The sequence below is a fragment of the Vanacampus margaritifer genome, chromosome 6, assembly GCF_051991255.1.
Source record: "Vanacampus margaritifer isolate UIUO_Vmar chromosome 6, RoL_Vmar_1.0, whole genome shotgun sequence".
NCBI classification, from domain to species: domain Eukaryota; kingdom Metazoa; phylum Chordata; class Actinopteri; order Syngnathiformes; family Syngnathidae; genus Vanacampus; species Vanacampus margaritifer.
The window spans coordinates 27,812,341-27,836,274 of NC_135437.1; the positions used below are offsets into that span (position 1 = coordinate 27,812,341).

Below are 23,934 nucleotides of genomic sequence, written 5' to 3' on the forward strand. Positions count from 1 at the left end.
ATTGGTCGTAATGTCTGTAATTTTGCTGTCACAAAAATTGACAATTACAAGAGGGAAGAAAAAAAAAGGACACGGGAGGCACGTTTTTGATGACGTGTAAACAGTGCAACGTTTATTTGATTTCTTCTCCAAGTAAATTTCCATGACAGGTGCACATTGGTGACATTTTTTCTTCTTGGCCGCGGTGAAATAATCGGCGCGATTTTAACAACATGAAACATTCTCGTCAAGGAAGTGCATAGCATCTAAATGTCAACACTAAAGCTGTGAAATTTTTCGCTTGACTTCATGACTAAACGGCCAAATTAATTGACCATAAATGAGCCTTGTGAAGAACATCAGAAAAATAAAAATATGTATATTATATATATAACTATATATATATAGATTTTAGTGTCAGGTTGTTTCTGGACGTTAGCTGTGACACACTTAGACAGCAAGATTCCTTCAACAGTTTGTCACGTCACTTTTGTTGCTTTTAATGAGAGAGGGGGGAAAAATGCCTGTTTGATGTTTAACGCAAGTCATTCTTGTTCTTTTGTCCAAAAGTACGAAGGAATATTTGGGCCACGCTGAGAGAAAATAAATGGGCGGTTACGAGCAAAATTGCAAAAAATATCACAAGAGTCGTACAAAGTCATTCTGATAATGAAGTCATAATTTTACAAGAAAGAAAGAAAAAAAATCTACTAAAAAGAACAAGTATATAAGATATAGTAATATAAAGACAGCATTTGACAAGAAAAATATACAAAATATTGTGCATAAGTATTTTTTCATAAATGAGTTCATTTGTCATTTCCATTTTTGTGGGGTGAAAGTTTTATTATTATTTTTTAAACATTATCAACCACTAACATTTTATTAATATATATACATATTAATACAATTAATTAATTATATTATATAATTATTTATATGTTTGTTTATAATTACGTATTATGTAATTTATATATAATATATATATTATATAATTATAATAATTATAATATATATAAATATTTGTTTTATTTTGTAATATATGCAACTAGGAAGTAAAGAAAACCTGTAACGTTTCAAACAACCACATCTTTTAACTGTCAATCCATTTTTTTCTATTCCACTTTTTATAGCAAAAAAAAAAAAGAAAAAACATTTGTTCGTAAGGTTTTCTGCTCGCACAGAATGACAAATTCACAGCTAAAGATTACCCCCCCCCCCCAAAAAAAAAACAACCCACAAAACATTTTCTGATAATTAGTTGGGTTTGTTGCATCGTAAAAACCAAGGAATGTTTGTAAGAATTCTTTGCAACTCCATTTTTTCCATTGCTTTTCATGTAATCGGAGCAACAGGACAAATGCAGTGAAATTGCGCTTTTTTTTTTCCCTGTTTGTAAAGTTTGCATCCAAAGTGGGTAAATTTCACAGGATATTTTATTTCTTTTGTACAATAAATTGACTAAATAGTAAATTCCACTTTTTTTTTTTTTTTTTTTTTTACAGGTAAAATTGTTACTTTTTGGGGGTTTGCTTCCTCGTGAATTAGTTTTGTTAGTAACACATTTTTGCAATTTTTGTTTTTGTGTAATCCGAATAACAGAACAGATGCAGAGAAAGTATGTGCACTTTTGTTCAGTTTGTTAAGGTTAGCTGCTAGCACAAAAATAAAAATAAAAAATTAAAAAAATTTAACCTTCATAACGATCGTACATTTTGAATGACTTAATTGAAATTTTTAGTGTTAATCCAAATCCTCCTTCGCACCGTAGAGTGTCTCATCGCGTCCGCTCCTTTGTACAAGGCACAGATATGTGAAGTCATTTTTTATTTTATTTTTTTTATACACAAGTGACATCAAACGTAGGATGCGCTCTAATGCCCCTTCGCCCATCTCAGCATCAATAAATTGAACCAAAGAAAAATCAAGATGGTACTGAAGATTATTTTTTTTTTAAATCCAAGAACATTTTGGCTTTATCCCTTTTGAGCCATTTTAGCCGGAAGGCAATTTTCATCCAGACGCGCCGTAAACGAAAAACACGGATGTAACCGGGTTATAAGAAAATAGTGAAAAAATTTGCGAAAGGTTATACACGATGGGGAAATATACAGTTATCAAGAGGGTTGATTGGGAAGCAAGAAGCGGCTTGATTGTAAACTCTCTTTTATGACGACGACGACGCGCGCCGTCTTCCTTGGTTTTAAAGGCAGGAGGTCAAAGGTGAGCCAAAAGAAAGAAGAAGAAGAAAAAAAAAAAAAAAGACAACGGAGAGAAGCGCCCCCGCTCAGGCGATGGCTTTCGCTTCGGGTAAGAAAGCCTCCCAGTACTTGATCAGCTGGACACGCACACACACACACGCACACACACACACGCACACACGAGAGATCACATGATTATACAAACCAAGTGGACCAGAAAAGTTGCTGTAGGGAGAGCATACAGGCATGCGGACGCTATACATGATGGAAGTTGTAAAGATAATAACTAGACGAGAACGTTGGGGTGCTGGCACGTGGGACCGGAACCCTTGAAAAATGTCAACGTTTTTGCCGGTTCATGAATATTCAGCCACGTTTTGGCCCTCGAAAAAAAATACAATCATTCCAAAAAGATGATTGGATAAATTATTTTGTATTTAGTTCAAATATGACTTCTACAAAAGTCACTAGGGCTGGGTTTAAAAAAATATTATTTTTTTAAGTTGAAAAATCGATACAAATTTTCATTTTTGAGCCTGAAATTGATTCATAAAATCATGAATCGATTATTTTAGTATCTGTTTTTTACATAAATTGGTAAAAAAAAAATAGAAATTTAAAGGCCTTTTTTTTTGTATCTTACGGTTTTCTTAAAATTTACCGTTCACATGAATTTAAAAGTATTTCTTACATTTATGAAAGACATGACTTATTGCACTTGAAGACAATTCAGAATATTATATATACAAGTTTATATTCACAATTATTGAAAACTTAATTATGAAAATATTTTCATCTCATCCTTGCTGATTTTGTATAACAATTAAGTGATTATAATGAAAGTGCTACTTTCATTAATAAACTAAATCATTTAAACCAAATGTTTTTGGGGGGAATTTAATGTTTGTGGAGTTTTTAATCACGTGCTTGATATTTAAGAAGAATCAATGTTCCATAATGAATCAATATCGATTGAAGTGAATTGAAATCGACCCCCCCCCCTCAAAGTCACCTGTTGCTGAGACTTGAGCACATTCTCCAGATATGCGATGATCTGTCTTTTGAAGTTCCTCGCCTTTTCTTTCTGCGAAGACACGAACGAGTTCAAGGGTGAGGACGAAGGTGCCGTTTTGGGCGCGACCGCGTCAAAGCCGCGCACCTCAAATCGCATCACTTCCTTGCGCACGGTGGCGGACACGCGGTCAAAGTCTCGCTCGAACTGCGCCACTTTGGCCTCCCACTGCGGAGCACAAGAGACAAAAACGCGTTCAGCGGTTACGGTTGGACGTGGACGCGGCGTTTCGGAAAGTCCGACGTCTCACTTCTGCGATCTCCTCTTTTGCCAGCTGCAGCTTGTCGGGTTTGTTGGCCCACTGCAGCTTGGCTTCGGCCTCGCGTTTCTTCTGCAGCGTGCTCTGCGCGTCCTGCCAGCGCTGCCACGCCTTCATGCGATGGTCGAACGAGCCCTGCGCATTCAAGCCACACAAGGTCAATGAATGAATTCTACGCGTGGGGAGCGCATACGTGCTCGTGGAGGCCATACACGCATATGGAGTCGGAAGAGTCGGTCTTTAAAATAAAAAAAAGGGAAAAAAGGGGTGGATGGCTTCATTTATAAAATGGTTAGAAGTTGTAGGGAGTGCATACAAAGGTTTGTGGACAAGTCCTGTGGGATTACACAACTGTTTCTGGGAGTGCATACAGGGAAGTGAAGGTCAGTGAAGCAGTATTGAGCAAAGTCACAAATTATTATTCTGGGATGTTTTCAATTAGCAGATGTAGGGAGTGCATACGTGAGTATGTAGCCAAGCCATGCAGCAGAAACAGTGCATTAGTTGGCATTAAGGGTTCTAACTCTGGGAACTTTAATTATTATTTTTTTTATTTTTTATTTTAAGATTACATTTTTATAAATAAAATGATTGCACAAAGGGTGCTCATACAGGCCTGAGGAAGCTATACATACGTAGCAGCCACAAACTTCACAGGACTGTTTTTCTCTATTTGGTTTCATTGTATGTAAAAAGACAATAGGGAGTGCATACAGCCACATGGAGGCCATGCACATATACTGAGCCACATTGTGAGCAGTCACAAGGGAATTCACTTTTTAATTCATACAAATTATTCATTTACAATTTCATTTTGAATGGAGTGCATACAAGCCCTGCAAGGTTATGCAGCACAGTGTGCGTTTCATATTAGGGAGTACACACACAAAAAATAAAAATAAATGTTTTTCTGTGGATTTGTGCTTGGAAGTCTTAAAGCGTGCGTACCCTGACGGCCCCGAGCAGTCGTATGAAATCGGCGATGAGCTCGGCGAATCCGAAGGTGTCGTTGGCCGCCTGGTCCTGATGCAGCTGCTCCATCTTGTCCTCCACCTCAGCCAACTGCGAGAGGGCGCGGGACAGCGCCGTGTTGTCCTCCGCGCTGCCCAGCATGGCGGCGCTCTTGGCGAAGCTCGCCGTGTTCATGGAAAGTTCTGGCGACGGCAGGTCAAGAAAAAAAGATACGTTTCCAAGCTGGAGCGTAAATTGTTGCTTGTTACTTTTGTCATCGTTTCAGCTCAGGTTAGCGTCTTTGCTAATTGTTTTCAAATATTACGAACAATCCTGTGAGAAGCAAAACGGCGTTACCTTTTCTGTGAATGACCAGCGACTCCACCAGCGCGTGGAGCTTCCTGAACTGTTGGTCTGCAGACTCCACCTCCTGCAGCTTTTCCTCGAACCACTGCACCGCAAAAACACGCTGGCGCTGTTGGGACGTATCGACGAGCCGGCAGGCCAGAAGAGGACGGAACTCACCACGTCCGACTCGTTCATCTTGATGGTCATTTTGCTAACGGCGTCCGTCGCCTTGGTGATCATCTTCAGGAAGCCGGCGCCGCTCAGAGCTTGCGTGCTCACAGCTCGGGGCAACTGAACGCACACAAACGGCCACGCATTCAGTATAAGGAAAACCCGACAAGCGCTCGCTCGTCAACGCTCGCCCACTCAACAAAAGCTGTTTTGAATGAACTGATTGAGTTTAAATTCAATGAAGCAGAACAAAAGTAGATCTTACTTCGTCTCTCTCCAGGAACTCTCGCACGTCAGGATCTTGGAGAAGCGATGGGTGAGTCACCACCCTCTGAAGGTACCTGTTCGAACCAGGAGACATCACAGCTGGAGTTAAAAATGATCATGCAAATGCTGTTTTTCGATCATTTTTATAAACAGTCTATGCAAAAGGAAGTCTAACTCTAATTTGAATGTTTTTAAACCAACCCTCCAATGATAACAGTATTATTCTAGTGCTGTCACTATCGAATCTTTTTAAACTCGATTATCCTATTGATTATTCCATTGAATAACATACATACCCCCGCCCCCTTTTTTTTTAAAATCCACCCAGGTTGGATGTAAATTGAATTGAGTGGATATAAGTACTTTAATTTATTATCTTCTATACACAAGCATTATTTAACACCAAAAAAAATTAGATTATGCTAAATCAATCACAATTAGCATTAGCGCGCTAGCGATTACCACTTCAGGTAAACAAACAAAAGCCATTACGTATTTAGTTCACACGTACATCATATTTACATTACATTTGTGTCTTAAAAGTCACTTACAGACAATGCTTCAACATTATTCCATGAGTAAACAAGGGTATTAGCCTATGCTAAACGGTTAGCAATCGCGATTAGCATTAGCGCGCTAGCGATTACACTTAAGGTAAACAAAAAACAGCGAGTATTTAATTCACACTTACATCATCATATCTACATTACATAATTAATAGTGTCTTAAAAGTCACTTACAGACGACGATTCAACATTATTCCATGAGTAAACAAGGGTAGAGCTAGCTGTTAGCAACATGTGCTTAATAACTTTCTGTTCCTGTCTTCTTCTGTGACCGTCTAGTGCATGACTGCCCTCTACTGGTTAAGTGATGAACATCTAAAACTGAGTAGCAGATTATATTTTGGAATAATTGCAGCCCAAGTGCTTTTTAGGACGTTCAAAACTTCCTTTCCTGTGTTTTGGGGAAGCTCAATGTGCTCTATCGTGTAAAAAAAGTACTTTGAACGTTTTTTAGCAGACAAATAACATCTGCCATTCGGCCACTAGATGGTGCACTACCAGAAGAAATAAAGATCAGATTACAGTCACCATTGCAATACTGCGAGCATCTGCAAAAAAAAAAGAAAAAAAAGTCAGAGTATAAAACATGGACACTCCAAATATGGTTCCGGTGGAGCTTCGAGGCAGAGAATTTTAGTCGACCTATTTTTTCACCTCTCCAGGGCGCCTCTTCTTCTCTCCAAAAAGTCGGCAGATGACGAGTCCTCCTTCCCCACCTTGACTTTGGTCATACCTGCCACGCAGTGACAACAATGTGAGAGGAGCACTCGACGGCGGCCATGTTGGCTGTAGATTCGCCTACCGAGGATGCTCTTCTCCGGCGGCGGGGGCACGATGAAGCCGTTTGGTCCGTGCTTCTCCGACAGCTTCTCGTACAGGCCCAGGAAGTCGCTGAAGCGTCGGCGCACCGTGAACGTCTTGTTGCGGAACATGGACAACGTGGTCTGGAAACAAATAGTTTGTTTTTTGACATGATTAAAACCTTTGTATTGCTTTACATACTGGAAGATTTGAATAAAATTACCTGAGTGGACACTTTGTAGGCCATGTAGGCGGTCATTCCATCCCCTGGACATCAATAAAATGGCAAAATTGCCAGCAGGTGTGAATTGGATTTATGGGCTAATGCCAGATTGTAAAGACGGATAAAAATAAAAAATAAAAATTAAACAGGGAAATCTCACCTATTTTTTCTGGGTCGGTAATAGAGACGGTGATGTCAAATTTGTCTTCCAGTTCCGACTCCTCCTCTTCCTCCAGCTGCAATTTATGATGAAGAGAAGGCGAAATGTCACTTTTTTTCATTATAATTTTGTACAATAGTGAATTTTTTTAAAAAATCTGCAACACCTACCGAAATAGTGGTGTTTTTATTTTGAGGTCTGAAACGCATCATGATTTACTAGTAAATTGATTTTCAAGCTTAGTCATCAAACGGCTTACGAACTGGCAGTCACTTATAAGGCGGGTGGACTTTTTTTTTTTTTGTAGACACATACAGTATTGCAATGTGATCTTGACTTTGTGAGTTTTTATTCAAGACAATAGCACATTGAGCGTCCCCAAAATACAGGAAAAAAGTTGTTTACTCATGGAATGTTGAAGCATCGTCTGTAAGTGACTTAAGACACGTTTACATGTGTAGTGTAGATATAATGATGTATGTGTTGACTAAATAGTAGCTAGTGTTTGTTTACCTGAATTGATCATCGCTAGCGCGCTAATGCTAATCGCGATTGCTAACCATTTAGCAAAGGCTAATTTTGTTGGTGGTTACTAACGGATATGTATAGCAGATAATAAATTATGAGAACTTATATCCACGGGGAAAAAAAAGGGTGGGTGGGGGCGCGATTACTCGAAAATTCGATGGAATAATCGATTTTTAAAAGATTCGGTAGTGATATCATAACACTAGTCACTTACTTCCTCCAGCGCAGCCGCCGGTGTCTTGGCCACACCGGCAGCGCTCAACATGGTGGGAGCAGACGTGGAAGGTTTGGTGGTGGCGGTGGTGGCCGTGGCGGCGGCGGCGGCGGCGGCCTTCTTCCTTTCGCTTCGCGGGCTGTCGAGCGAGAGCTCCACTGTGGCTTCTGCGGGAATGCAAATATTTGAACTCACTTGTTACAGCATGGACCCAAACGACGTGAAACTGGAAGCAAAAGGCAACCGGCGCACTGACCTGCAAATATATCCGAGCTTTCTTCCACGTGGACTCCGTTCGTCCTGGAGTTGAGGCGGGAGTTGTTGTCGAGGGGGACGGCTTCCTCTGCGAAGATGTCGGCGTGGTTACGCTCTGGCGGGGACCCTTCGCCCACTTTGCCGCCGTCATCCCTCAAGAGTGGCTCGTCCAGCGGGTCATTGGCGGCGGGCTTTTTCTTGGCGCCCAGCGGCTCGGCAAACAGATCCTCGTCGGGCTCGCCGAAGAGGCTCTTTTGAGGCGGTTTGCCGGCTTTCATCTGTCGCGGGTCAGCAAACAAGTCGCTGCCTTCGTCTTCGAACAGGTCCGTAGCAGCGGCGGCGTTTTGCTTCTGGGCCGCAGCTGGTAGAGGGTCGTCAAAAAGGTCCGCCAGAGGGTCGAGGATTTTGCTAGGTGGATTCGGTACAAGGTCGGCCGAGGAACCGATATCTAAAAGCGGTCCGCTTTCTTGTACTTCCTGTTTTGCGGAACTGACCTCATCCAAAAGACTTTCTCCCGCATCCCCCGCCCCTACTTCCTGTAACTGCGGCTCAGTTTCGCTTCCCAGTATGTCAACAAAATCATCGTTGAGAGGGTTTTCACCGGACGTTCTCTTTTCACCTCTGGGCTCGAGCGAGGCGGCCGCAGTCATCCAGTTGCCGCCCATGAGGTCGTCAAACTCGTCGGAGCGCTCGCTGGGCGTTTTGGATTCCGACCCGCTGCTGATGGGGTCGCTCACGGCGTCGCTGGGAGGCGACATCAAATTGTCGCTCGACGTTTTGGATCCCAACCCGCTGCTGAGGTGGTCGCTCGTTGAGTCTGCCGCGACGTCGCTGGGAGGACTCGCCAAATCGTCGCTGGGCTGGCTGACCGTCGGCGTCTCGCTGAGGGCCGAGTTGTTCTGGAAACAAACAAGAAACATTAGAATGTATAGCCGGTGTACATTTTTTTCCCCCCTTAAATCTTTAATACATCCTAATTATATATGTATTTCTTAAAAAGATACAAATTCGAAAATTATTTAATCCCCCCTGAATATTGCAATTGCGGTAGTATTGGACCAATTTCAGGAGGCAAAAATATTAAATTTAAAATAATAATAAATAAATAAATAATAAATTTTGTAAGGAGTGTTTTATGTCATATTTGTTTTAACGTGTTCAAAAATAAATTGGATTGGCCTCACTAATAATAAGAGAAAAAATTGGCATAAATTAAAAAAATAAAAATAAATTTCAACTCTTAACTTTGAAAGGTCTCAAAGTGCATTTGTTGAACTTTTCAGATTTTCAAAATGTTTTGTTTCTTAATCTTTGGCCCAAGACATCTTTGTTTTAAAATTACAATGATAATTGGTCCACCCCTAATAATAATGCTTATGATTTTTGTACTATTCTCTAAATCTTTCCTTTCTTTCACTTAAGATTGTGCTCTACTGTCACAAATCACTTCTGACACATTTCTCAACAAGCTTCCTGCCTCTACTATCTTCTTCCTCTTCATTACTTTTAAAGAGTTCATCCCAAGTACTTAAACTCCTGCACTATGTCCCCTCCCTTTTTTGGCTTTTTCTTCCAAGCTTTTCCCTTTTCAGGGTCAGCATTTACTATGAGCTGTCTCCAAACGTTTCTGTCAAGGGTGTTCTTTACATCCACTTCTTTCTCTTTCACATCATATTTAATGCAGGTTTTCCATCTGGCTCTTCGTCATGCTTGAAAGTGCCCTGTACTGTACTTCATACGCAGTCACACCACACAAGCATCTTCATTTCCGTAACATCAAGCTCGTTTTCTTCTACTTTTTGAGTGGTGCTGCTTCCAATCCGTACATTATGGCTGCTCTAACCACTTTTTGATGGACATTATCTTTTAATGAAACATTTAAGTGATTGTTAATGTTGTTGTAATCACTTTCAAATTGTGGCCAGCAAATATCAAGGGTTCTCCTAGTTAAAAAAAAAAAAAAAAGCAAGCTTGCACATTTGCTGTGTGTTAAGTGTAAAGCTGCTGAGTTCGCATTTTCCCAAATTGCTGCCTTTTTTTCCTTTTGAACTTTGACTCAGGCGAAAACATCCGGGTTCTAACCACGTGACCGCCACCCGCTCACATGACAGAAGGCTGCCCTCCCTGCATGGGACACTTTTTCGTCTCCATTCAAGTAAGAATCACTGCTAATCAGGACCATAACTTAAGCAGTCGAACACCAAAGCCAACATCTCCATAAAAATATCAAACCTACCCACCCTCATAAAAAATCAAAAACAGTTACGCACAGTGTTAGTACTAGTTTGTCCGTCTACTCGCAATGTAAAGATCTCAGGTTATTAAAACGACGATATTAGTTGTGGTGATGCAATAAATAATCACTTTGCGCTTAAAGTGAAAGTAAACATCGTGTAATATAAATCAACATTAGTTACTTTTAGGCAACCATGTGGACGCGAGTAAAAACTTTTGCAAAAACAACAAGGTAAAAGTGGCGACTGTTTTTTTTTTCCAACGCGCATTGCTATGGCTAACCGTCAGCGAGAGTTAGCCGAGTATGGAGACGGAAGAAGCGGCCGTGGGGAAAGTTGAGACCGTACCACACTCATGAAGAGGTCGTCTCCGTCGTCTTCATCGCTGCCTCGGCCTACGGCGTCTCCGGCGTCGGGGAACGGAGGAGGACTGCGCTCCGAGCTGGACGCCATCTTCAATTCGCTAATTTACAAACTTAACGCACACGCGCGCGGGTAGACTAGACACGACAGTTGACGGCGGATAATGTTGACTCCTCCGCTGCCCGTGCGAGCACACGCAACACGGCGGTGGAAAGTGACGCCTGGGGGACGGTGGAAGTGCTTCAAAGTGACAGGGAAGTCGGCGGTGGAGTGAGGGAGGAGGAGGGGAGACGGGGGCGCGACGCCAATAACCGCCGCTGTCACTTTTTACTTCCTGGTTAGCTTAACGAGCTAGCACGATGTCTCACTTCCTATTATGAATCCCGCTAAGTTCGAGGCAGAACTCGCCCTGTTACAATATGATTGGCTATTGTACCTAGACAGGCGTGACCGGTTGCTTTAACTGGATTTAGTAGCCAATCATGTTGCAGCGGCGCGTGTCCTACCGCCAATCATATTAGCACCGGGGCGTGTCCTGCCTACAACTGCAGTGGATTACCTCACTAGCCAGCTAGCCTCGCCAACTCACCAGCAAGCTAATACCTGAGCTAAACAGTCACGGGACCGAACAAGCGCCGCGGCGGGTTGGTTGGACGGTAATAAAATGAGATGATGAGTTGGGTCAAGTGAAGCGGTGTGGAGCATCTCGTCTCAACGCGAATGTCTAGCGATTTGGGGGATGTCTGCTGTCAGTTCGACCGGAGATCAAGAGCCGCTTCTCACGGGAAAACGTCGGTCGCACGATGAGTCGGATTCAGATGAAGGTAAAAAGGAGAAAGTGGAGCCTCTTCTTTTTGAGACGTTTGTAGTTTTTGTGCAATTGAAATGTCTCCTTTCGATTCAGGGCTGTTTAAGATATTAGACACGAAACAAGTTAAAGTTTGACACTTTTGGGAGTCTAAAGAAATTTATTAATTGCGATTTTATCAGTAAGGACTGACTATTTAAATACGCGTTACATTAAATTTTGTTGTATACACATTAGCAATGCTCAGTGTTAATGTTGTGTCGTAATATGTATATGTTTATTATTGCGTAAATACTTTGCATTGGTGGTGAAATCAACAGTCATCTAATAAAGTACTGTACAGAATCCCCCCCCCCCCCCCACACACACACACACACCACCACCAACAACAACAATTGAAAGGTTTATTTACCTTGTTGGAAATTTTTTTGTAATCATTACTGTATATTTTTTGCTTACAAGGTAATTTCATTTAAAATGCTTTGAGTAAAAAATAATAATAATAAAAAGTGTAACAATCACATGATATTGTATTATATAAGTGTAAGTATGGGGTCAACGACCCTTGAAAGAAATAGTGATGACATAATACACATCTTTAATAAATTGTCTTCGATTTTTGAGAAAAAATTAGTATATTTTTAAAATAAAACTACATATTTTGGCTCATCAACATCAGATGAACATCAGTAATCAGTATCCGGAATTTGAAGTGAGTGAATAAATATTTGTGTCTGATTCAGTGACGTAACCGCAGGGATTTTGCCGTCCAACATGAGACAATGAACCAACGCCAACGGCCATTTGCTTCTGCTTTTTGCTTTTTATTGTCCTTCTCAACTCAATTGCTCTTTAAAAAAAACAACCACAGCTCAAATAAAAGTGCAGTACAGAAATAAAAAGTAAACAGAAGACTATTTAAAAAAAAGAAAGAAAAAAAAGTGAGGATAAGCAGTTCGCAAAATAGATAGATGAATAAAATGATCCTTTAAAAAAAAAAGTGTGCACTGTGTTGATGGTTTCAAAGTGTCTCAATTTGTGGAGCGAGAGAAGGCTACCTCACCAACTCGTGCCATTTTAATTTTATTTATTTATTTTTTAGGTGAAATCTTATTTGAGAGGAGAACGTCAATCGTCCCGCACGATGCCGACGAGGACGCGTGCACCAGATTGACGTACGAGGAAGCAGTCGAGGTAGCAGGTAATTAAAAACGGGACAGCATCTTGGAACGACAAGATTGAGTTCGTCTCATGTCAACGATGTCACGACTGCTTTATGTGAAGAGACTGGCCTCTTAAGTACACGTATCAAAGGTTAAAATAGAATTTTCACTCAAGGAGGCAGTACTTCATGCATTTTTTCTGCCTTAATGTAGTGGTATGGACAATTGAGACATTTCAGCAAACACGCAAATCTCCCGCCAGAACTGTCACCGAACAATCATGTGCCGGTTATGAAACACGAAAGCCGTTAGCTGACGTTGACGTGATAGCGGGGGCGTCGCAGCTGAAGGGGGTGCGAGTGTTTGTGTATGATAGTGCCTCCGTCGGCATGAGAGCTTCAGACTTACTGCACTGCAATGCTGATTGGAATTTGTTGAATTAACCCGTCTGTTAGGTCGGTTACTCCGGAACAGTAATAATGTTACCGGGTCAATTTGACCCATGGGCTTTAATGATAAGAAAGCATCCCAATAAACATTATTAACAGTTTTCATTGTAAATATTTGAAATGAACCATTTTAAAGAAATGTCATCATCAAAGGCTACTATTTGTAGTCCTCTTTAAAAGGGGTCAATTTGACCCGGGCTATGTTTTATGTTCCAGAAGCAATCTAATAAACATTAGTAACCATTTAAATTGAAAATAATGTCAAAGTGAACCATTTTAACTGATGAGACGTTTCATAGCAAACAAACAACAACTACTCATTTGTATCTTCAACTTTTAAAATGGGTCAATTTGACCCGGGCTATGTTTTATGTTCCAAAAGCACAACATTAACATTAAATTGAAAATATGTCAACGGGAATCATTTTTATTATCTGTTGATGATGTTTCTTACTAATATTTATACTTTTTCACTCTTAAAATGGGTTGATTTGACCCGGAATGTTTAATATTCCAAAACCAACACAATAGATAGATTTTTAAATATTTTAAAAATAAATTTGTAGATATTTTTCCAATAAATGTTTTATAGCTCATTATTAACCAGTTTGATTGCACATACATCAAACAATTTCTTAGTCTGTTGATGTGAAGTTTCATACCAAAAAAACTTTGTTGGGTCATTTTGACCCGGTGTACTCCAGTACTTAATGTTTCAAAAGTATTTTAACTGTTTGCATAGCAAATACAGATATGTCTGTACTGTACGACAAGTTTGATAGCGAAAAGCTAATATTTGTTTTTGAACTTGAAAAACATAATTATGCTGCGGGTTAAAATGACCCATTTTCAAGTCAAGTAAAAATGTTCCCTTCATTTGATCAAGATAATCTTTTCACGCTTCCTTTTTTCAGGCTTTGGCTTATTCCACTGGCTGCTGCTGCTGGTTTGCGGTTGGGCCAACGCCAGCGACGCCGTGGAGATCGTCTGCGTGTCCTTCTTGCTGCCCACCGCCCGCTGCGACCTCCAGCTCAGCTCCTCCGACATGGGCCTTCTCACCGCCTCCATTTTCCTCGGTCGGTCTCGCACGTTTCCCAAGTTTTGAGATCTAGAATTGACTCGAGCTGACTAGTGGCGCACTTGCGTCGTCGCCGCCAGGCATGATGGCGGGCGGCTACGTGTGGGGTTATCTGGCCGACCAGAGGGGGCGCTGCAGCGTCTTGGTGGTCTCCCTGTCTGTCAACGGCCTGTTTGGAGGTCTGGCTGGTGCGGCGCCGTGGTTCTGGCTCTTCCTGCTGCTGAGGTTCATCAGTGGCATCGGGTGAGGACATGGCAGAATGGACACCCCCCCCCCACATCCATTCATTTTCAGAGGTGGCAAATCCAGGTCCAGAAAGTAAAAACCCTGCCACAATTTTGCTTTAGCCTTTGATGCTAGCTAGCTAGTTAGCTCCCTTGCAGGTAAACGAGCACCATGGGAGCTATCTAGCTAGCGCCTGGCGCTAAAGCCAAACCGTGGCAGGGTTTTTACTTTCTGGACCGGGATTTGCCACCTCTGTCCATTTTCTATAGCGCTCGTCGCCTTCAATGTGCACTCACCAAAAGAAAAAAATCTCTCCAGGGTTGGCGGCTCCGTTCCCGTCATCTTCTCTTACTTCTCGGAGTTTATGCCCCGCCTGAGACGAGGCACGATGATCAGCGCTCTGGCCACCTTCTGGATGGCGGGAAACATTCTTGCTGCAGGTACAAGACACCTAGGGATAGACCGATTATCGGCCGTGACGATTATCGATATTTGGCATTTTGATCAAATATCGGCCTTTTTTACGAATCTGAATGCTTGCAAACGTAGCGAAATTTAGGCTTTTCATCAGGATTTGTAAGATGTTCACAGACAATTTTTACTTTTCACAAAACCATTTCAAACCTATTACTGTCTGCGAAGATCTTTTGAAACCTTTTATGAACCCGGATGAAAACCCCAAATAAAGTGCATTTGCATGCGTTTGATTTATTCACAGTTCTAAACACATTTGTGAATCACGATGAAACTTAGCTATATTCTAATGCTAATTGCTGCAAAACCGAAACAGATAGAAATTGACTTTTTTTTTTCCGATGAAAGAAGAGACTCTAATCTTTCTTTTGGTATGTTCCATGTTTTTAGAGCAATAGAATAACAATATTCTGTGGGCCCTGCAAAATCAGTCAAAATCAAACAAAACAGCTGGGAGTGAAGGGGGTTGCTTCAGTGAAAATGGCTGGGAGTGAATGGGTTAAAAGAAAAAGTACATTTAAAAAAAAAATACGATAATATTTCCCCTTGTACTGAAAAATCCATATCGGTCTATCACTTAAGACACATCATGAAAAGTTGAGGACTGTTATTTTGTGTGTGCAAAGGCCTGGCTTGGCTGGTGATCCCCAGAACCTGGATCAATTTTTCTATGGGCCGACTGGACTTCCAGAGCTGGCGAGTGTTCGTGGTGCTCTGCTCCATCCCGAGCCTCACATCAGCCGTCATCTTTAGGCTGCTCATGCCCGAGAGCCCCAAGTTCCTCATGGAGGTATCTCATCAACTTTTGTAACTTTTTAATATTCAGAGAAAAAGAACTCCCAAATTTGACCCCCCCCCCCACCCCAAACCGGAAAAAATATATAAACATTTTTAAAAAAATGAAAAAATAATTAAAAACACAAACATTAACATTCCAATTAGCTTGGTGATGTTTTTTTTTATATTTTTTATATTTCTACATGGAGAGCCGTGATTGGTCGTTGTGTTTCCTTAGCATGCATGATGTCATCTTCGTGTCCACAACAAGTGGCAAAATGTGTTTTTAAAGAAATTAATTGTACATGGAAAAAAAGTCATCAAGTTAGTTCTAAACAAAATATAAACTTTTTACTGCTGGAAATGGCTCAATGAGTCAAGTTTATTTATAATAACTCATTCGCTGCCATTGACGGCTATTGACGTCCAAAAATAATTTGAACTATTTCTGTTAGTTTAACATTTTTTCCACTTTTGGTAACAAGAGTATGAAAACCTAGGATGACAGATATAAAATTTATGATTAATCGTGAGTTAACTATTGAAGTTATGCGATTAATTACAATTAAAAATTTAAATCACCTGACGCGATAAAAAAAAAGAAAAGATTATTAAAAAATTAGCAGCATAGGGCAATTACATTTTTTAATTGTAATTAATTGTATGGCTCACGAGTTAACTCACGATTAATTACAAAATTTATATCTGTTCTAAATGTACAATAAAAAAAATTCTAGGTTTTCATACTCTTGTTAACAAAAATGCAAAAAAAAAAAAAAAAGTTAAACTAATAGAAATAGTTCAAATGAATATTCAATGGCAGTGAATGAGTTAAAGAGAAGTTTGCATACCTGTAAAATTTTCTCGTGTTGATGAAAGAAAGAATGCGGAAAATATATATTTTTTAATTTTGTTCTCTAATAGGAAAAAAATAAATGAAATATGACTTGAGTGATGCACCAACGTTAGCACGTAGGTCATAAAAATGACTTGCAAGGACGTATGTTGAAAAACGTTTTGTTTTGTGTCATTGCAGGCTGGCCGGGAGCGAGAGGCCGCCCACGTCTTCCGCCAGATGTTCCGACTGAACATGCGTGGGAAAGTGGTCACGTTCCCTGTAAGTCGAGGCGAGAGGTTCTGCGCAAAAAATGGCAAAAGTCGGAATCTGCGTTTGTCGCGCAATCATGTCAACAAGCAACACACTCGCGTTTGCTTTTTCAAGGAGTTTTCGTTGCGCGTCAACGTCGAGCAAAGGACGCACAAGACCGAGACTCGGCAGCCGTGCGGGCGACTTGCCGCGCTTCTGGAAAAGGTCAACAAGAAAGGAAAGTCATCACAAATAAAAGCAAAAGTGACGTGTTGTGCGTTTTGATGCGATCGCCGCACAACAGGGTGCGATGCCGGTCCGGCAGATGTTTGGCGCCAGCCTGAAATCCAGAAGTGTGGTGCTGCTCATCATTTTCTACTGCATTTCCTTCGGGTAAGACGTCGTCCATCTGCTCGCTCGTCCTGCACGTGTCGCGCAATGGCAACTTTGCTAACTGATATTCAGTACCCAAAATGATGATGTCCAAAAGGTGACTTGAGTTGTGACTGTATGGATACGGATGACTTTGAATGTTGTGCGTAGCTACTACGGCCTATGGATGTGGTTCCCCGAGCTGTTTGCCCGAGTGGAGGCCGGCAGCGCCCCGTGTGCCAACATGTCCGCCCCGGCACAACAGCACGACCGCGACTGCTACCCTGTCAACACTGTCGGTGCGTCATTCATTTGTGCCCACTCGCTGTTTCTGTAGGGCTTCCCAGACTGGTTTCGCAAGTCACAGTCAAGGTTGTTATTATTATAATTATGATTGTTATTATTATTATTATTATTCACGAAAAGTAGCTTAATCATGAAAACTAAAATAAAAATAAAAAAAACATTTTCATTAATGGCAAAATAAAAATGAAAGTTTAAAAAAAAAAAATACTAAAACTGCATTGTGTGTTTACAATATAATTCTAGCAAATTATTATTATTAATTAGTTTTCACGAAAAATGGCTAAATTATGAAAACGAAAATTGGAAAAAAAAAAATCATTATTGACAAAATAAAAATGAGAGAGCTTTTTAAAAAATGTAACTAGAACTGCATTGTATGTTATATGTAATTCTATCAAAATTATTATTATTATTATTTTCATGGAAAATAGCTAAATTATTATTATTATTATTATTATTAATGACAAAATAAAAATGAAAGAGCTTTTTAAATTTGTTTAACTAAAAAAAACTACATTGTATGTTCATAATGTAAAGATAGGTATAATTCTATTAAAATTATTATTTATTATTATTTTTACGAAAAGTAGCTAAATCATGAAAACTAAAATAAAAATAAAAAAACATTTTCATTAATGGCAAAATAAAAATGAAAGTTTTAAAAAATAATAATACTAAAACTGCATTGTGTGTTTACAATATAATTCTAGCAAATTATTATTATTAATTAGTTTTCACGAAAAATGGCTAAATTATGAAAACGAAAATTGGGGAAAAAAAATCATTATTGACAAAATAAAAATGAGAGAGCTTTTTAAAAAAATGTAACTAGAACTGCATTGTATGTTTATAATGTAAAGCTAAGTATAATTCTATCAAAATTATTATTATTATTATTTTCATGGAAAATAGCTAAATTATTATTATTATTAATGACAAAATAAAAATGAAAGAGCTTTTTAAATTTGTTTAACTAAAACTACATTGTATGTTCATAATGTAAAGATAAGTATAATTCTAGTAAAATTATTATTTATTATTATTTTTACGAAAAGTAGCTAAATTCTGAAAACTAAAATTGAAAAAAAAAATGAATTAATGACAAAATAAAAATGAAAGCGCTTTAAAAAATTTTTTTTAACTAAAACTACATTGTATGTTCATAATGTAAAGCTAACTATAATTCTAGCAAAAATGTTCTTCTTTTTCCATCTTTGTAATTTCATACATAATAATATATTATTATATATTTACAGGGCAAAGAAAATTGGGACGGTTAAAAACAAACCCCCAAAAATTTGGACAGAAAAAGAAATAAACTAAAACCAATTAAGAAAATAGAAAAATAAACTAAAGCAATTCTAAAAAAATATATAAACAAATACAAATGAACAAACCCACTATAAAAGCTTTTAAAAAGTAATGTAAAATGGTCCTTAGAAAAACATCTCTTCTGTAAGGCGTACCCTGCGGTACACCAACATTGATTAAAATGAACCATGCTTCCTTTTGAAATATGAACGTTTTTCACTTGTTTTCATGGTCAGTGTACGAGGAGGGCTTCTTCATCGCCGCCGCCAACCTTCCCGGCAACATCTTCAGCATCCTGGTGATGGACAACATTGGAGGGAAGTTGCTTCTCTGTAAGCGCGGCTCCACATTTGTTGCTCGCCCGTTGGTCAAATTGTCTTGATTTGGTTTGACGTTGCCCGCCCGCGCGCGTTTGTGCGTGCGTGTGTGTGTGTGTCGTTAGCGGTCAGCCTGCTGTTGTCCAGCCTGAGCGTCTTCCTCATCTACGTGGTGCAGACCAAGAGCCAAAGTCTGCTCTTGTCCTGCTTGTTCAGCGGCGTGTCCGTCATGGCCTGGAACGCTCTGGACGTGGTGGCCACGGAGCTCTACCCCACGCAGCTACGGTACTTGGGAAGTTGTTTGAGGGAGGCCTTTATTTCACTTGAGCAGACGATTAAATGGGGCGCTGCGTTGTCAAAAGTAAATGAGGCACCTGGCCAATTATTGGGACGATTGCGTGTATTTGAAGGAGGTGTTCAGTTGCCTTTAGTAGAGGCTGCGCTGAAAGATTAATTGGGGTGTGGCATTTGTTACAGGGAGGTGTTTAATTCTCTTAAGGAGATGATACATCTGTTGACAAACTGAAGTGAGGCATCTTTTTGAGAGGCGTTTATTTGCCTTGAGTTTTCTTAAGTAACAACAATGCACTTGGCAACTCATTGGGGCATAATTATGGAGGAACAAAACTGACAAAATTAAAAATGTATAAATTAATGAATAAAATAAATAATTAAAAAAAATAAATAAATAAAAACAGATGTAAAAAAAATATAATTAAAAAATTGTGGAAAAAAGTGGAAATAAAAATAACAATATATATCCATGAATGAATAAATAAAAAAATTAAATAAAAGTGAAAATAAAAACGGATTTAAAAACATAATTCAAAAATTGAATACAAAAATATGTATCCATAAATAAAAAAAATAAAAGTACAATTAAATACAAATATAAAAGATGAGTTAAAAAAAATAAAGGAGCAAAACTGCCAGAATTAAAAATAAATAAATGAATGAATAAATAAATAATTACAAGTGAAAATAAAAAAACGGATATAAAAATATAATTCAAAAATTAAATACAAAACAATAAATATAAATGGAAATAAAAACAACAATATAAATCCATAAATAAAAGTAAAAATAAATAAAAAACGAGATTCAAAAAATAAATGTGGAAATAAATACAAGAATAAATATATAAATATAATTAAATATCAAACAAATAAAAACGCTCTTCTCTCTTATTTATTTATTTCATGCTGCAGATGCTGTCAGGACGAAATGTTATTCAAATGAGGGGGCGGTCCTAAGCATGTCTTGGGTTGGGCTCCGTTGTTGCAAACTGCCTTTCAATGGTCGAGTGAAAAGCGGGTCAGCGAACAAAGAAGTCGCGCCGGCTTGCATGGAGCGCTCCAGCAATGGACGACTATTTTGTCCGCTGTCACCCCACAGTTATTTGAGGGAGGTGTTCAGATTCTCATGTGGATGTCGCTGCGTTATTGGGGTGTGGCATCTACTGTTTGACAGAAAGCAGCCTTAAGTATCCACAGCGCATTATTTTCATTTAAAAAGTAAACTGAGATGAAGTCTTTGAACGTAAAAGCAAGCTTTTTTGCTTGTACTCCCCTGATGACGTTTCTCCTGCGCGCAGCTCGTCGGCGCTAGGCTTCTTCACGGGCGCGGGCCGGGTGGCGGCCATCATGGGGAACGTGGCCTTTGGCAACATGGTGGACTCGAACTGCGCCGTGCCCATCCTGCTGGTGTCGGCCATGCTGCTGACCGGCGGCGTCTCGGCGCTCTTCCTTCCACGTACCAAACAGATAGAGCTTACCTGAGCTTTACCCAATGCCTGCTATGCGTATCTCTTTGTATATATTTGATTACAGTAAATATAAAAAGTCTACACACCCCTGTTCAAATGGCAGGTTTTTGGGATACAAAAAAATTGAAATCTTGATCACTCATTTTAAAATTGTCATCATTAATGTGACCAATAAGCTGTACAAATTTAGCGGAAATTTTCCACCCCTTGGTAGCCTTAACGGCAGCTGGCAACAAAAGTGTGCACACCTATAAGTGAAAATTTCCAAATTGAAACTTTCCATGGGCAAAAGTGCTGGAAAATAACAATGGCCACACAAAATATTGACAGCTTGTCGCACGACAGTTTCACTTAGGGGTGTACTCACTTTTGTTGCCAGCCCTTTGGAAATTTATGGCTGTGAGTTCAACTGTTATGGTGTAGCAAAGTGGCATTTTTTTCAATGTTGAACAATATAATCAAATAATTACAAAAATGTGATGGATCAACAAACAGTACTCTACTTTTGTGAGATACTGTACGTAGTGCATATATTTTTACATTGCTCAATAATGTCAATACAATGTAAGCACCAAAGGTTACTACACAAAACCAAAGAAAACCTTGAAAAAAAAAATCACTTTTTTAAATTATTTTTTAAAGAAATCATTATTTATATTTTAATATGTGCTTTGTGTATATTTTTTTCAACACACATTGGTAAATACTTTTTTCCCCTGCATTGTTTTGTAATATTTGTCTGAAGCAGCACACAGCGGTTCTGACTGAAATGAATACTTTCACATTTTATTTGAAAACAAACATTGAGAGAAGATTCTGCATAATTTCTATACGCTTTGGTCTAGTATTTAAGGGCATTTCCACTCATCTATTACGGGATATTGTGCTCTCCTATTTTGTGTAATGGTGAAATTTAAAGATTGTACAGTGAGTACGTCAACAAATTGAATGAATGTAATGCATTTATTTATAATTTCTTTAAAAAAACCTGACATGATAAATAAGGGAAATTTTGCTCAATTATTACAGTATACAATACTTTACTTTATTTGGATGTTTTTAAATAACTTTCACTTAGTTTCATAATGAACTCAATAACTACTGGAGAAATAATTTAAAAACACAACTGTGGGGAAAAGTGACATGTTCACAGCTTTATTACACGTTAAGGCCCAAAGGGAGAACAACAAATATACTGTCAAATGTTCAGTGCTTAAAGGGGGGAAAAAAAGGTCAAAATTACAAGATGAGCTGCTTGTATTCTACATATATATAACACACACACACACACACACACACACACACACACACACACACACACATACTGTACATACAGTAGCAGTGTAGCATACACAGTAACATTCCAAATGTTTATTCCCAGTATTGTCGTGCTTCAACTGCAACAGAAGGATCGAAACGGTCATGCCACATTCAAACGGAAAAAAAATATATTCTATGAGCGATCTTATTATTTCATCATAAATAACATTTGTGACTTTAAAAAAACGTAGACATGGAATTTGGTAGAAATCGTTAACAACAAAAGTACAATGACTTATTTAAATAAAATCAACAAAAATAAGTAATATTTAACCTTTTTTTATGAAAAAAAAATGTTTTATAAAGTGGAAGATTCACTCATTTATTATACTCAATTATTTGGAATTACGAGGGACTTTTGTAGAGATTTATACTATTACTTTTTTTTTAACAACCAAATATTAATTGAAGTTGTTTTTTAAAAAGCCAAGAATTAATCATCTAAAAACTTATATTTGGAATTGACCTGCGACCCTTGTGAGGATAAGCGGTTCGGGAAATAGATTTTTGGTATTGATGTGGGATTTGGTAGAAATTGCTTTTAAATTATATATAGATTAATTATTGGCTTCAATAAAAAAAATTCTACTAACATAAGCAAACTCTCCCAAGTGAAAAAATAAAAATTTGGAATTTATATGGAATTTGTTAAAAATTGTTAAAAAAAAAAAGACAAACCATTTATTAAAATAATGTTAGATCAAAAATACATTTCATATGGAATTTAGTAGAAATCAGTTTAAAAAAACGGCTAAAATACTACATAACTTTAACAAAAAATTCTCAAATGTTCTTTAATTTGGTATAAATCAATTTAAATTTCAATTTGGAATTTGGTAAAAAAAAATAGTTTAAAAAGAATAATATGACAAAGGCATGAAAAAAAATAATTGTTGAGGCATTGGTGCAAAAAAAATGTAGCTGTGAGTTTCTGTCCTTTTGTTCCCATAAGCAGATGCGGTGTCGGGTCATTCCTTTTGCGATTGTCACAAAAACGAGACGTTGCCAAGGAAACATTCCGGGAGAAGGCGGGAGTGCGCAGCGGGCAGGTGGGCGGGACGCGCGTCACTGCGTGAGCGCCAGCAGGACGTCCTTGACCAGCATGGTGCCGATCACCATCTTGTCGCAGTTGAGCGTCAGTCGGGCGACGCCGTCCTCCGCGCTGGCCACGGTGACCAGCACCAGGCTGCCGCCACTCGCCGTCCTGCCGGCAAACCTGTGCGCGGGAAGCGGAAGAGCGGCAAGACCAAGTGCAGGACTGAAGTCAAAGCGGAACAGAAGTGAACGCCAAAGGCGGCAGAGTGAAGGAAATGTGCGGCGTTACTCGTCGAGCGCTCACAAATATAGACAGTTCACTTCAAGAGTGATGATTAATCATTCATATTTACTTCTCTTCAAACTTTTTGACAGGTGTGACATCTTTTCCTGCCCCGCCCCTTCACTTTCGGTCTTAGCCACGCCCCATTCACTTCCGGTCTTGCCCCTATGCCTGAATATGGACTTCCTATGATGTCATATTTCCGGTCCCGCCTCCTATGCCCAAACAGTATGACCTCATAGGAAGTCCATATTTGGGCATAAGGGGTGGGGTCTAAACAGGACATGTTCTCAACCACTGGGAGTACGACGTCATAGGAAGTCCATATTTGGGCATAGGGGCAAGACCGGAAGTGTGATGTCATAGGAAGACCATATTTGGGCATAGGGGGTGGGACCAGAAATGAAGGTGCAGGCCTTGGACAGGAAGTGAAGGGACGGGACAGGAAGTGATGTCACACACTGTCGATATTATAACTCTACTATAAACCAAACTACTGATTATTAATAGTAAAGGCAGCCGATAATTGAAGTTAACAAATAGCCATAATTGACATTACGTTAAACATCAGT

At 39.2% G+C, this 23,934-nt stretch overlaps 3 protein-coding genes across 21 annotated transcripts in view; 1 reads left to right on the forward strand and 2 right to left on the reverse strand.

Annotated features, from left to right (window-relative positions):
• Positions 1-83: 83 nt before the first annotated feature.
• Positions 84-10,933, reverse strand: snx1a (sorting nexin 1a). The gene is made up of 15 exons (XM_077569687.1): positions 10,578-10,933; positions 7,997-8,894; positions 7,741-7,907; positions 6,999-7,074; positions 6,839-6,882; positions 6,617-6,758; positions 6,469-6,547; positions 5,247-5,322; positions 4,988-5,101; positions 4,820-4,913; positions 4,460-4,665; positions 3,503-3,646; positions 3,340-3,420; positions 3,193-3,264; positions 84-2,317 (listed from the first exon to the last, which is right to left on the reverse strand). The coding sequence occupies exons 1-15, from the start codon at positions 10,680-10,682 to the stop codon at positions 2,267-2,269; spliced, it is 2,349 nt and encodes a 782-aa protein (XP_077425813.1). The 5' UTR covers positions 10,683-10,933; the 3' UTR covers positions 84-2,266.
• A 228-nt stretch (positions 10,934-11,161) lies between these two features.
• Positions 11,162-22,721, forward strand: sv2 (synaptic vesicle glycoprotein 2). Its single transcript, XM_077569688.1, has 13 exons — positions 11,162-11,416; positions 12,503-12,601; positions 13,927-14,088; positions 14,171-14,333; positions 14,634-14,755; positions 15,416-15,579; positions 16,603-16,683; positions 16,789-16,878; positions 16,958-17,046; positions 17,197-17,324; positions 18,879-18,974; positions 19,085-19,244; positions 20,554-22,721. Exons 1-13 carry the CDS (start codon positions 11,332-11,334, stop codon positions 20,735-20,737), a joined length of 1,623 nt encoding a protein of 540 aa, XP_077425814.1. The 5' UTR covers positions 11,162-11,331; the 3' UTR covers positions 20,738-22,721.
• ap3b2 (adaptor related protein complex 3 subunit beta 2) overlaps positions 21,864-23,934 on the reverse strand; it is a 32,214-nt gene continuing 30,143 nt past the window's right edge. For 14 of the 19 annotated variants that reach the window (XM_077569675.1, XM_077569676.1, XM_077569680.1 and 11 more), the window contains one exon: positions 21,864-23,302. In XM_077569675.1, coding sequence (XP_077425801.1) covers positions 23,110-23,302 — 193 coding nt within the window. In that variant the 3' untranslated portion in view covers positions 21,864-23,109. The remainder of the gene's footprint in view (positions 23,303-23,934) is intronic. The other 5 variants (XM_077569686.1, XM_077569685.1, XM_077569669.1 and 2 more) reach the window with 1 other exon arrangement.

What these genes read in the sequence shown, in the direction of transcription:
- snx1a (XM_077569687.1), bottom strand. Translation starts at nt 10,682, where the DNA reads ATGGCGTCCAGCTCGGAGCGCAGTCCTCCTCCGTTCCCCGACGCCGGA. An exon ending in GACTGCTCGGGGCCGTCAGG is followed by an intron (nt 3,647 to 4,459) that starts GTACGCACGCTT and finishes TTGAATGCGCAG; the next exon opens with GGCTCGTTCGACCATCGCAT. An exon ending in CAAAAGAGGAGATCGCAGAA is followed by an intron (nt 3,421 to 3,502) that starts GTGAGACGTCGG and finishes TGTGCTCCGCAG; the next exon opens with TGGGAGGCCAAAGTGGCGCA.
- sv2 (XM_077569688.1), top strand. Translation starts at nt 11,332, where the DNA reads ATGTCTGCTGTCAGTTCGACCGGAGATCAAGAGCCGCTTCTCACGGGA. An exon ending in GGAAGCAGTCGAGGTAGCAG is followed by an intron (nt 12,602 to 13,926) that starts GTAATTAAAAAC and finishes TCCTTTTTTCAG; the next exon opens with GCTTTGGCTTATTCCACTGG. An exon ending in CACCGCCTCCATTTTCCTCG is followed by an intron (nt 14,089 to 14,170) that starts GTCGGTCTCGCA and finishes CGTCGCCGCCAG; the next exon opens with GCATGATGGCGGGCGGCTAC.